This window comes from Cydia pomonella, chromosome 13 (genome assembly GCF_033807575.1).
Source record: "Cydia pomonella isolate Wapato2018A chromosome 13, ilCydPomo1, whole genome shotgun sequence".
NCBI classification, from domain to species: domain Eukaryota; kingdom Metazoa; phylum Arthropoda; class Insecta; order Lepidoptera; family Tortricidae; genus Cydia; species Cydia pomonella.
The window spans coordinates 17,919,049-17,933,690 of NC_084715.1; the positions used below are offsets into that span (position 1 = coordinate 17,919,049).

The window sequence follows — 14,642 nt, forward strand, 5'->3', positions numbered from 1 at the left end:
CCGTCCGTCTGTCATAACGCTAAATATCTCGAGAACCACTTAAGCTATCGATGTAAAATTTGGAATAGTTATGAACAACGTTAAATCATACACATTGAGTGTTTTTTTTTTTTTAATATATTAACTATGAAAAATGCCCAATGTCTAGGGTATCATTTGAAAGAGCTCAAATTCTACATTCCAAATATTTATTTTTATCGTAATGAAAAATGATTGATTTATGGAGGAAAATGTGAAAAAAAAAATATTTCGTTTATTTTTCTGATATTATACACCGAGGTCTGGTAAAATCCGACAGATTTTAAAGGTGTATTCTTGACCACATTTAGAGACTAAAATGTCATACAACCTTTTCTGAAATCGAAATTCTTTTGAACATTTTTTTTTTGTAATAATTTTGTGAATAACACCTTTTTGGCGGCGACGCTACCACTATGTGAATGTGACTTGGTTTAGACATACCTACTTACAGACATTTATGTTTTAAAGAAATTTTATCTGTAAATAAATTTAAAAAACTTTAATTATTCGTATTAATATTTTTTTTGTCAAGATTTAAAAAGAAAAAAACGTGTCGTGTGCACAAAACGCAAACATAACATTTTTGTTGGCTAAATGAAAAACATTTCTGGCCGAATTTTACCAAAACTCATATAATTTTTTTTTGCTCCTGATGACCTCAGGAATGCATAGTAAAAATCTGTCGAGTTAGACCAGCCTATAGTGTACATTAGCCATAAAGGCATACCTTCAACAAACAAGAAGAACCCATTCTTATTCTTGGACAGTATCTGTATAGCTTTCTGCGTCATCTCCGCCAAGCTCGGGTCGTCCTCATCAGCTTCTAAATGATACGGCATATGACTCGGCGAGAACAGGCCAAGTACACTATCCACACTGGGGTTGATATTGAGAAGTCCTTTCTTAGTGTATACGTATTTGGCGTTGTGTCCGAGATTCTTTTTGGTATCAAGCCATTCGGCAATGAGGTCGGTGCCGTCCTTTCTGTAGCCGATGTGGCCTTCAATGTCCTTTTTGGTGTAGGGGAGGAAGTTTTGCCGGCCGCCGCCTAGGACCACCTGAAATTTGAGGTCATTGGATTAAACAATGCTTTGATGGAGTGAAGTTTAGGCTTAAATATAAAAAAAGTAAGGGACCCCCCGTCCGAGAAAATATAACTTTTTCTCCATTTGTATGAACATTTTATATGTGAGAGTCTAATACACTTTTCCGAATATTATAAGTTTTTTTAGTATCTTATCTTAATAATACATATACATTATTTTTGACGACCCGTCTGGCCTAGTGGGTAGTGACCCGGCCTATGAAGCCGATGGGTGAGGGTTCTAATTCTGGGGCCCATTTCTCGAACGGTATTTTAGTCTAATATTATTAGTGTGTTGCTATGGTAACTTATACGACTTGACAGTTCGTGGACTAATTAGTTTAGATTTAAGTATTATTTATTAGTCTTATACAGTTCGGGCCCCTGGTAAGGGAATTTATTTGTGTGATGAGCACAGATATTTCTTCCTGAGTCATGGATGTTTCCTATATATTTAAGTATTTATACATATTTATATACTATATTTTTCGTTGTCTAAGTACCCACAATACAAGCCTTATTGAGGTTACAGAGGAACTCAATCAATATGTGTAATAATGTCCCATAAATATACTTATTATTTAATTTATTTTATTTATTTACCTAATACATACCAACATACATTGACTCCGAGATATCAGCTTCTTATCTCTCAAATGACAAAATAATGTTCATTATAAAAATATTTTAGTCATTTTAATTATCTCACAGAAAAAAGTCAGGGTTTAAATAATTGGAAAGTTCCCTTGGAAAAATAAATAACAATGTTGAGTGACAAGAGCGTCGACCTATCTAAAACGGGCGGTGCGTCACTATGTAATTGCTATTCATTCGAACTACTATGTTTGACGCAGAATCTGGTTGTTTAGGACTTAGAAAAACTAATAAAAAGGGACCAAGCAAATAGTAGACGTAATGGACATAATAAAGCATTAAAAGTTCGATGAACCTGAAAGGATGGCACTTCGCTACTTTCGCTAGACGTTCAGAAAAATATGAAATGATGCGGTTAGTTGGTATTTTTTTAAACGCTGAGAGTTATTATACATTATCTTAAAATGATTGATCTTTTTTTATACTTCGTCGGTGGCAAAGAAGCATACGGCCCGCCTGATGGTAAGCAGTCACCGTAGCCCATGGACGCCTGCAACTCCAGAGGTTTTATATGCGCGTTGCTGAGCTTAACACTCCGCACCCTCGTTGAGCACTGGTCAACTTACTCCCCGGCAGGAACACAACAACACAACACTACGAGGAGGGTCTAGGGTTGTTTTCAATCGTTTATAAGCAAAAGATAATTGAAGGATTACTTCAGGTGTGGGCTAAATCAAAATAGAAAATAAAATAACTGAACAGGTCTCATAACGCCGATTTATTAAGACTTATCCTTAATTATTCAATACATTTATTTTATTATATTGTATTCTATTCTATTGGGAGTAAATCTTATATTCAATTATCTATCTGTTATACTTACCTACATCAATGTTCTTACTAACTTTCTCTTCTATGTCTTCACAGCGAGGCCCGTATCTTGGAAGGCCTATATCGGCCTCTCAACGCTGATTAGATGACAGTATGTGAATGAAAATTACTTACATCAATATTCTTCCCGACTTTCCCTCTCACGAGTTGCGTGGCTATGTCCTCACAACGAGGCCCATATCTTGGCAGGTCTGTGTCGGCCTCCCAACGCCGGTCAGCTGAGTGCGCGTATGAGGCTGCCGGGGTAGCGTGGGTCACACGCGTCGTGGTGACAACCCCTGAAAAAACATCATTATCTAATTATAATGACTAAAAATACTTGGATCAGAATGACGCCTTTTTGTTATATCGTACATTTTGAAAGTTGGATATTTAAAGACAATCAAACCGATCAATAAATATTTGAGGGCAATCTTGTAGTTCCTTAAACCAGTAAAACTAATTTAAAATATTTTCTTTGTAGAAGTGCAGTAATTATAAATACCTAAATAACATTATTTAGAAAAAGAAGTTGCGTTGCGTATAACCATGTGTCTTACTATAAATATTTTATATAATTTCATTTAATCATAATTAAAGACACACCACTCCCAACCATAATTGCTACCTCAGAAAACAAAGACACTTAATTAGGCTACAATGTAAAACATGTTTTAGCCAGATCGTAAGATTTGTTAATTCTAGAATTTAATTTTTTTTTAATTTACAAAGAGCCTTGCGAACTTAACGTTTAATCACTCACTCAAGGAATTTGATTTCTTTGACATTTTGTACATTATTGAGTTGACAACATAAGATGCCATCTCGGCCTTCTTATTGATTAACAGTGTTATAAGGTACGAAGTGGCACAGAAATCACAGTGGCGTAGACATTCTTGTCCTTATAGCTTGACAAACCAATTTTGTCAGTAGAAAAGTGCGGTAAATGTGTAAAATGTAGGCGCTGTTTCATCTCCTATACAAAATTTGAATTTTTACTACCTAAATGATTTGCTGGAAATTATGTACGGTCACGTCTGAAAATTTAGATACGGACGACTTAGTGCCAAAAATATGTATACACCTTAATATTATGGGCAATAAGGTTTTCAAGTAGTAAGATTTAAGTCGTGTCTATATATTTTGGGACTTTGTTCGTATCGAAGCCTTCTGTGCCCAGCCCAATCCGTGAGCCCCGTCATCGAATGGTTCCCAGACAACTGCCCAACATAGTCCCCCCGTATGATGGCAGCGCTGAGGCCCACATTCCCACTGTTGGAACTATATGTACCTGTGCTTTTCTCAGCCTTCTGTGCCCAGTCCATGAGCCCCGTCACGGAATGGTTCCCAGACAATTGCCCAACACAGTCCCCCCGTTTGACAGCGGCGCTGAGGCCCACAGTCCCACTGTTGGCCTTCACTCCGGATAGATAGGCTGTGCCGCTGCATGCAGAATCCGCTACGTTGTGGTCTACGCAGTATGTCTGGAATTAAATTTAAATTAATAGTGATTGCTTTTCAGTTTAGGTTAGGTTAGGTTAGTAATCATGATATTGATATTTATGGAAATGCAATTTCACAGCATTACAGCTAAGGGCGCCAATGCGCTGTTAAATTAAGTAATAATAGAGCTACAAGCTAGGTAATAAAATTATACGATAAGTATAAGAATTATTAATAATTTGATGTTGATTCACAATAAAGTAAAAAACATTTAAAGAGTTTATAATTTGTGTCGCAGTCAGGTGCTAATAATAATAAAAATATTGACGAGTGTCCGGGAGCGGACGATTGGAGAATACTGATGTGCTAACGTGTGAAAGGTTCATGATGAAAGGAGTTTTTTTGTTACTGATAATTATTTACGCCAATGTTATAATTTTCAACACCATCGTATGAGGACATCAATCACGAAGCCGTGATGTAATTTTTACTACGTACGGGCTATAAATTTAAATTCAGTACCATATCATACCTTGTCGCAGTGACAATTAGAGTCCCCAGTGACTTTTATATTGATTTTCACTGTGACGTGCTGTAACTGTACGTGTGGCGTCTCCTCTGTCACTGTCGACGTCGTGCCACAATGTTCTAACAGATGGCGTTAACAACCTTGAACGCAATTTGGTAGAAACCTACATCACGCTTACAGAGTTCCAAATGTCAGTTGCTATGTATACAACTTCTGATTAACTCTCCGTGGACTTTGGTCCCCAGGCATAACACCCGCCTGGAGAAATACTCTTTATAACTCGCTCTCTACCTTTTCCCACAAACTAAATAGGACGGAAATAAAATTCTTTAACTGTACCGACGTGACGTAACAGAAGATTTAATTTGCAATCATAATCTTGAAGATAATCGGCCATCTATTATATTTCCTGGCTTTTACATAAGTGCAGTTACCTACATAAGTTAAAGGGTTAAATAATTACATTATGAACATGACCCAATTTTATCAGGATACAACTCGATTGGTGGGATGGTCCCAATAGTAAACTCAGGAATTACATCGCAAGGGTTGTCATTAGGGATTAACTTGGATGCGTATTCCGTGAGACATACGAGTAGATATCTATGCACTGTTTGCTTAAAAAATATTTGCCTATGATAAAAAAAAATCTCATACTCTGAACCCTGACTGGGTCATTGTTGTTCTACGGAGTGTGCAAAAAGTAATACATTTCACATTCCAAGTACAAAATTTGTTTGCGAATGGATTTGTTGGACATTTTCCATTCAAATATTTTACTCCCCATTCCATAAATAACGATTCTCTTACTTAAACTTTAAATTGAAAGTATTGTTAAAAAGTATAATGTCACGGTTCATCCCTTCATCGAATATGAAAGTCACGGTTCATCCCTTGGTTAACAATCTACTATCACAGTTCTGTCGCCATGCATGATTTATGTATCCATGCCAAATTGTAGCTTTGTAGCACTAACGATTACGGAGAAAAGCTTTGGATGGAGAGACATGGTGAAACTAAAATGTGTGTTATAATATAATTCTGATCGCCCGTACACTGAAAGACTTTTCGAAGAGAACGCGACGCACGTAAGTATATGAAGTTCATATTGATGAATAAATATTACCAATATCAGTTTCTAAAGGCGTATACATTTTTTAAAACCATATTTTCACCTTATTTTTAGGATGATAATATTTTAATTTACTATACAAAATTACAAAGCCTTAACTGACATCATTTTTCTACGACTGCTGACTTATAATATAAATACAATGTAATACTTATTAATTTTAAAATAACTTTATAATATGGATGGTACAGGTAAGGATAACAATTCCTAAAGTGATGTTCAATAGAAATTGTAAATAATGTAAACAAATATAACAGATTTTGTAAGCATTTGACATATAACCTAAAATTCTGACGAAGGTTGTTTTCACTGAAATATTTATAATCAACATATTTTCAACTAAAATGTTATATTAATAAAATATTTAAGTATAGGTATTAACTGTTGATAAGGTCTTGGTTGTCCTAAAAAAGTGTGAGATTAGGAAGTAATGAAGGTAAATTGGTTTGTTTACATTATATGCAATTTCTATTGAACTTTATTTTAAGGGAGAACTGTTGCTAAAGTGTCCAGCTGGCAGCTGTAATTAATAGTTCAAAATCTCTCCGGTGGCGCTAGGGTAGCACATGAAATGAACTTAGACGTTATTGACGGAGTCAAGTGCGCTGTCAGTAATTACATTTTTTTATCTAAGTCAAAAATTTGTTCGCGATGTATTTGTGGCGCCAACTATTAAAGTTCTTTTGATTGACACTTTTCATACACATATATTGTTCTCCTTACCTCTACCCTCCATACTTTATAAGCGCGGGATACGTCTAAATGAAAAACATTATCTTCTTCTTCTATTAAAATATGGCTTCCATCGAATCTATGATGATTTTGCCAATGTCAAGTTACGTTGTAAATTTGAAGTGCGCTCGTAGAGCATGACGTAGAGCTTTTAGTAAAGAGATAGCTGGACTTTACTAAAAGCCACAATGGATTGCCGGGTGTTGATTAAAACATGGTTAAACGCGTTTCAAGATAAGTTGTCCATTAGCTGCACACTTCCGCGATAGTTCACTGCATAATATTAATAAGATATCAATATTACACTTCAAACTACATATGAATGAGCAAAACACAAAAAAATATTATCGAGACGTCTTCGCCATCTTGAATCTCAACGACAACTTAAACATTATCTGTGGTGAACTTTGTTTTTAATTGACGTTCACAAGATAGTGATGACTACGGAAGGTGGAGGTAAGGAAATAAATCTTCATGTACCAAAAAGTGTCATCAAAACACCTTAAATAGGTGGCGCTACAATACCTAGAATACTTGAACAAAAAAATCAAATCATAGACAGCGCACTTCACTCCCTCAATAGCGCCTAGGTTCTTAGCTACTCTAGCGCTACTCTGGAGAGATTTGGAACTTTTATTTATAGTTGACAGCTGGACACTTTTGCAACAGTTCTACCATAAGAAATGTCACTCCTCTTAATTCCACACTCCATAGTCCATTTAAATAATATGTTTTTGTAAGTTGGCAGCAATGCGCTTAGTTTGAACACGGTATTAATTTTGATTTCATTAGGCTGGTTGCCATTAATCGCAGTATCTTATTAGCAATTTTAAAGCACAAGTGCTGTTATGAGGAAGGTACAATATATACTTTTTTTTTTCAAACCTATTGTATATGTTCTTATATATTTGTGTTCATGGATGTATAAATGACAAATCACAGAGTAGAGGAGTAGAAAAACTTATTTTATTATAGATATTAGCAGTTTTCATAATTATCCCGCTGCTAAACCAAATGCCAGTACACAGACAACATGACCATTATTAAGTTAGATTTATATAAGCGATGTGGCTTGAGGCATCATCATACTGAGCCAGCGCCTGTTCTCTGCCACAACACATAGTTTTGTATTTATTTAATGGCTCTACACGATGGGCCATCATACTGGCCCAATAAGATGGGCCAGCGTATAGAAAGGGTAGTGGTGGCGGATGGCTTATGGTGCAGCGGGATGGCGATGGAATGGCCATAGGCTACATCAAACGTAGTGGGCCAACGATGGTGCGTACGCATCTACACGTGGTCCATTCTATAGTGCGTGCTCTCAACCATCGCGTGGCCATCGCGCTGGACCATCGTGTAGAGGAGCCATAATCATCGCATGGCCATCTCGCTCGTCATGTGCTGGGCCATCGTGTAGAGGAGCCATAACTCTAAGGGGCATGACTTATTTTTATATTATGTCTACCTACCTTGAATGTTGTGGAAACGAATAAAGTTTTTATTTATCTATCAAAGTTACCGCAAATTACCTTACCAGTTATAGTGTAAATCTTGACATGATTTAAATTTACTCTCATTTACGTGGCTCCACACCTTCATAATGATTACTTACGTATGTTTGAATCCAAAAATATTATTTCAGACTGCTGCCAGTCCTTATTAATAATGGAGATCATTATTTCGAGCATGCATCACTGAGATTGAAGTCTTTGTATTTTATTTTCCAAATTTAAATATTCTTCTTGAAAACGGATGTGTATTCTTGTAAAAACATTAACTATTTAAGCAAATTTGAATTTTATGTATCAGTACTAAGGCTTGAACTAAAATGGCAACATATGATTACAGGCTAAATTAATTGCGACGATTAATACTGTGTTGTATCACAGTAATATAATTTAGCGTGGCTCATATTTAGTAGGATAATTTGATCCTTTGACATATACACCTGTGGTTTGTTTTGATGAGGTCAAACAGGCAAAAATATTAAAACGGGGAATTTGGTTGCTAGGTGTATTTTCCTTTTAACTTTATTTTTGGAAGTAGAAAAACATCCCACGTTTTATCACTAGAGGGCATTGTCACTTCTTCTTTATTATAAACGATGTTTTTTTAGGATTATTTAAGGATTATTTTTAGCCCCATTCCTAAGACTCCGCTGTCCGTCCGTCTGTCCGTCTGTCACTAGGTTGTATCTCAAGAACCGTAATAGCTAGACAGTTGACATTTTCACAGATGATGTATTTCTGTTGCTGCTATAACAACATATACTAAAAAGTACGGAACCCTCAGTGGGCGAGTCCGACTTTTTTTAGGTTAGGTTAGGAGGTTTTTTAAAGTCCTGTAATTTCAAGGGTGCATTCCTGAGCATTAAGTCACATTCTGAAAGAAAGGAGATAATGGTTTATTTTTACCTGATAAGGCCCCTACGAGCGTGTACACTTGCATTAGGCCCTGTATACATATTGATTAGTGTTTAGTATGAGTCTATTATTTTCATTTGCTACTAAACGAAAGTAATTTATGGGAAGCGTATCTAAGTTTTTTTTTAAATCTATTAAATACAAATTTATTGATAGTCAAATACAAATGAAATCCGCCATAGGCTTCTTCAAAACAGAAATGTAATCCGCACAAGCATCGTCATTTATAATCTAACGCCCATCGCCACTCTGCAACAAGTCCCTCTCCATTATGCCGGAAGAATTCCCCCACCGTACGGCAGGAGGACATGGAAACCTGTTGGACCAGCCAAGACCCAGAGCGGGGATCATTACCCTTCTGCCATAAACGCCTGCCCAACTCCCTAAAAAACTTCAGATCCTCGTATGATTTTAAAGGCAACTTACCTTAGATAATCCGGTGTAAGGGAACATCTCGAAGCTCAACTTGATCTCTTCCCCTAGATGACCATACTTTTGCCCAAGATACGCTCTGGTAGCAGCTAGTGTGGTCACACTCATGCCGTCACCCAGGAATAGTATCACGTTCTTTGCTATGTTGGTGTTGAGTGGCGTTGAGAGCTGGAATAATCAAGAAATGGCATTTCACTTTTAAATGTTCATAAAATCACAGGTAGTGACTTTTAGCTTCATTGATGCTTAATAATTTAAGTTTTTTGTAAGTCAGTAAGCTGCGAAGTTATAAAATAAAATATTAACAATTGCCCTAATGATTCAGCTTAAGAAAAATGCAAAAATGGGATCAAAATGTATGTTGTTTTTAGTCTCATTTTGCGAAATTATGGGTATTATTGTCTTTATTCAGGTAGACATGCTCAATTGTGAGCAATTCAAACAGTATAGTGTGACAAAGTGTTTGAAAATTGATACCGCAGCGCTCTATTCGTCGCCTTGTTAAAAAATGAATGTCATCATATATATTGTAACTATGCTCAAAATTGCACACCATATCCAACGTTGCCTGGTATAAAAAAATAAGTTTCTCTATTAATAAAGGAATTTCTCCTTCCTTTCTTTCTTTAATCTTAGACATCAGTTGTTTGAGCAACTGCTTATCGGTGTCAAGATTAAAGAAAGATGACCAGACAATTTGTGTCATTGTTGGAAATACTTAGTGATTAATTTATTTTTTATTAATTCACCCAGAGCGGGTTTACCATTACTAATTTGTGATTCACGTTATATTAGGTATAATTAAATTAACTACTTACCTTTGACCGCAAAGTCCATTGTGCCTGTTGCCTCCAGTGGTACTTGTTTCTTTCATCGAAGTCTTTATTTGTGTTACCTGAAAAAAAATACCTTACATAAAAAAGGGGGCTCCATCCAAATGAGAGACTGAGATAAGATGGAGTTCTTGCGTCTTTTAATTATTCCTAGAATACGATTGGCCGGAACGCCATCTATGTTACGTTTTATTCTGAAATAGCTATTACTAATAAAACTTAGTATTTGGGTATTATAATTGACAAAACAATTTTTTTTTAATTAATTTATTAAAAAAATACTTATGACTACATACAAAAGCTTCGCCAAACTGAAGACAGTTTGTTGGCGAATAGTGTGTTCTCAATTATTATTATAAGTACTTTGTGCCTTATATTCGGTACCTACAGAGAACAGAACAAACTGCATATAATATACTTAAGTTTAAACAAAATTTGCGCGAATACATAAATTGTTCAACAAGATCGGTTTTGAATACTGTACCTACATCTAGCATGTGTACCTACTTCATCTCATGACGGCATTGACCATGAACCTTATTGTTATAATATTACGTTTTATAATTGTATCAGGCCGCTCTTTTGTGATGAAATATCTACGCATGCCAACCCACGATTAATACAATATCTAATACTGATAAAACTCTTAAATAAAATAGTACCTGGGCGACCGAGCTTCGCTCGGTTATAACTATAAAAATTAAAAAATAAACTTGAAAATATAAAAAAAAAAAACAATAGTTAGTCACCGGGCGAGATTCGAATCCGTAACACTCGTTTAGCAGTCCGCGTTATAACCCGCTGAACCAGACGGACAGTGGTCGGTAACACAAAATTAGCGACCATATTCTGCGTCGAAAGAAAACGCATGAAAACTCGAAAACACGCGTTTTCCCAAACATAAGACTAATCTAGATAGATTGGTATGAGGAATGTCATGAAAGTGAAGGAAGCGAAAGAGGTATGTCAGGATCGTAGCAAGTGGAAATCCGTGGTCTCTGCCTACCCCTCCGGGAAATAGGCGTGATCATAATGTATGTATGTATGTACTCTTCTTTACCTATAAAGAGCCCAGAGAGCTGTTCTAAAAGTAGCTACTTTCCGTTCCTCTTCCCCTCTAACCTTCTTTATTTTTTAAGCTTAGGGGTCAAAAGAACCATTCCGTTTGTAAGTATCAACTGCAGCTGTCAATTTAATTATCTTCATGATGTTTCTGAATTTAAAGAGCTATAACCATAAAGACAATAGGCAGTATTTAGGTTGAGTTAACTGTCGAGTAATTTGTGATTCAACAGCTGTACGATCATCAAATTCTATTGTTATAAAAGCACTGATAAATATAAATGTAAAAAGGCTGAGTAGCATATAAAAATGTTTAATTGTAACTCAATAACTTAAACAGGGGTAGCGGTAGCATCCCCAATTCCCCATATCCTTGCCTTAGTCCCTATAATCATAAAAAAATTTAGATTAAGGCCAGGGAGCCGATTTTTGAATTTCAAACACTCGATTTCTTGTATTTTGTTCAATAATATCTCCACTAGTAGGCATTTAAATTTTCCTAATGGAATTGAAAACGAGTGGTCAATACCATTCGATTCCCAATTTCTATCGCTCGTATTAAAAAAAATAGCATTTCGCCGTTTTCCACAGATTTTCGAGTGACGAAATCGAGCGCTAGGAATTCAAAAATCGGTCCCCTGTACCGAAAAAAAACTAAGCAAGATGACTACGGCTTTCTTACCGCGAAAATAATCTTATTATTATATTATATATTCCAATATAATTAATTCTGGTTTTACGCTGTGTGACGTTACACCTTTAAATAAAAGATATAACTGAAAATCGGTCGTTTCCAAATAGCAATAAAATTTGCAACATCCTACATGCCTGATTTCGAAACACTTAAAATTACCTCGAAGTTTCGTGCATTTCATAATAAATAACTAATTTAGTATGATGTCTCTTGAACAGAGGACTCGAAGGAGCAGACCTTTAGGAACAAGCGACCCTGGGCCCATCACAAAGATTGCTAATAGAATTTGCGAAAACGAAGCATACCTGTCATGATTATCGTAAAAACTGGGGTAGATTTGCGGCTAAAGTGCAACGAACTACGATGAAAGTCCGTTCAGTTCTTCGTACGAAGGTTAGAATAGCTAAAGTTACAGAAAATGTGTGTTACTTAATTCTAGGCCAAGTCGAATTATACCATTTCCTTCGTACAAAAATCGCATTTGGTAGTTGACATAGACCTCATGACATGATTGTTTGGCCTAATCATAATTATAAGATGTCAAACCTAATGTAACCATTTATTATGAAGATAGCATATCATGGTCTGGCTACGACAGATATAAAATTCACGAGAAAGGTGTTTTATTGTAACAAAAAATAAAAATTTGATGTTAACCGGCCCTACTACCGTTATTGGTGTTTTTTAGTTACCTGCAATAATTTACGGGGGTGAAAATATAGGTCATACTGAGCAACTTTTACTATGGGACCACCCGCAACCCCGAAATCACGAAAAAATTATTGGCTGTTTCATACATTTTGGCTGTCTGACCTTGTCATTTTCTATGGGAGAGTATTTTTTTCGGGATGGTTGGATCGTAAAAGTTGCCCGATATATTTTGTTACAGGAGACTAAATGAACAGCCTGTATATTATTTTTAATTATGAAAATTGTACCTTCTAAATTATTGCAATAATATATAATGAATCGTACTAAACGCCCATAATACAATGTATAACAGAAATATTGTACGATACAAAGTTATGTACTAAAGGCGAAATTATGGTACGTAGTTTTGCCAACCTTTATTTGATCAATGAACTGCATCATTGACGAGGTTCAGTTTATTTATTTATTTAAACTTTATTGTACAAAATACAAAAAAAAATACAAATGCCAGATTTAATGCCTAAAGACATTCTCTACCAGTCAAGCATATGACTAAACAGATATGTAGGAATGGTGCAAGAATAAAGTAAGGGAATTTAATTTAAATCTATTGCAAAGAACTAAAAAATATAATAAACTACATATACACAATTCCTATATTATTGTTTATCGTTATACATACCAGCGGGCTAAGCAAAGTCGCATTTTTATCGCCTATCATCATGCCTGTCACGTTCTAACAAGTATGTAAGTGCGAAAGTGACACGCATAGTGACAAGCGATAAAAATGCAACCATGCTGGTGGCTGGTGGCTGGTGGTGGTAAGGTTTATCTGTAAGTGCTACAGTGGTGTAGCACTTACAGATAAACCTTACGCGCTAATAGTGTTTTTAGTATTACTTTCGTGTGATTATACACTCTAATATTATACACAAATAAAATATTATAATATACATGTACTATAAAGTTACGATGCCGCTAATCATCGTTTGTCCCTTTCTATCATACCAATACTTCGGAAAGGGACAAACGATGATTAGCGGCGTCGTAACTTTAAATAGTACACGTTAATGAATAAGGGGGATAATTAATAAACTACATATATCTCATATTAATATATCGCGATGGATACTACTAAAACTTCAGTTATGCGTGTTGCGAATACTACGTAGCAAGATGCTTTTAAATTCAAGTAAGTAATTAATAAACATGCAATATGATAATTTTGTGTTAGCTAAATTGTAATCAAGCAAAACTTCGCTTATAATTACTAAGTTTCGAATACTTAGTAAGATTCTGTCGTGACAAATTTGCGCGTTTTATCCACACGTTTAGGCGTAATTATTGTGACCACGATTACGTGACTAGGTATAATCAAAAACAATTAGAAATAGAGGTCGATTGTCAAAGAAAATTTTGTAGCCACAGTCAATTTACTGCCATCTTTCGACACATGATTAAAACTTTATAACTCAATTTTACATTGATCCTCATGCCTTCACTGATATGTGTTTATGTAAAATATCAAAAAATGGCGCCATCTTACCGGGCATAACCCGAATGTTATATTATGGCACCATCGTTCGAAATGATGCCGCCATACCTTTGGCCTTTGTTCTATTTGATGATATTTCACTAATTTAACACATATCAGTGAAAGAATAAGGAATAAGGATCAAAGTCAAATGGCGTTCTAATAGTTTTAATCATGTGTCGAAAGATGGCAGTAAATTTACTGTAGCTACAAAGTTTTCTTTGACAATCCACCTCTATTTCAAATTCTCTTTGCTAATATGGAGATAACTAAAACAATATAATTATTACTAAACTTGGAACGATCACACAAGGAAATATAATAGCTACAATAACACAACATCGTAAACATAAAAGGCTAGCGAGTAAACAAAATAATATGATTACAAAAGTTTATCGACGGCGACACGTGACATCAGATATATTGTCGTTCGCCCCAGTTCCGGGCGCAATGTTCTCATTCGTCAGCGAACGCGAGAGAGTTACCATCTTGAATCAGCCAGTATATCTTGACCTTGATCTCAGTGACAACTATTTGTGATCTCGGAGCGTACAATACAGCTTATTTTGAGCCAATAAGTTGTCCTCGCTATATGAGCGGTTAGA

The 14,642-nt window shown here is 35.6% G+C and overlaps 1 protein-coding gene across 1 annotated transcript in view; it reads right to left on the reverse strand.

The window, feature by feature from the left end:
• LOC133524450 (alkaline phosphatase-like) overlaps window positions 1-14,642 on the reverse strand; it is a 53,719-nt gene that overhangs the window by 16,309 nt on the left and 22,768 nt on the right. The window contains exons 2-6 of the mRNA XM_061860490.1: window positions 10,082-10,158; window positions 9,258-9,431; window positions 3,861-4,053; window positions 2,705-2,868; window positions 749-1,079 (exon numbers count right to left, since the gene is read on the reverse strand). Coding sequence (XP_061716474.1) covers window positions 749-1,079; window positions 2,705-2,868; window positions 3,861-4,053; window positions 9,258-9,431; window positions 10,082-10,158 — 939 coding nt within the window. The remainder of the gene's footprint in view (window positions 1-748; window positions 1,080-2,704; window positions 2,869-3,860; window positions 4,054-9,257; window positions 9,432-10,081; window positions 10,159-14,642) is intronic.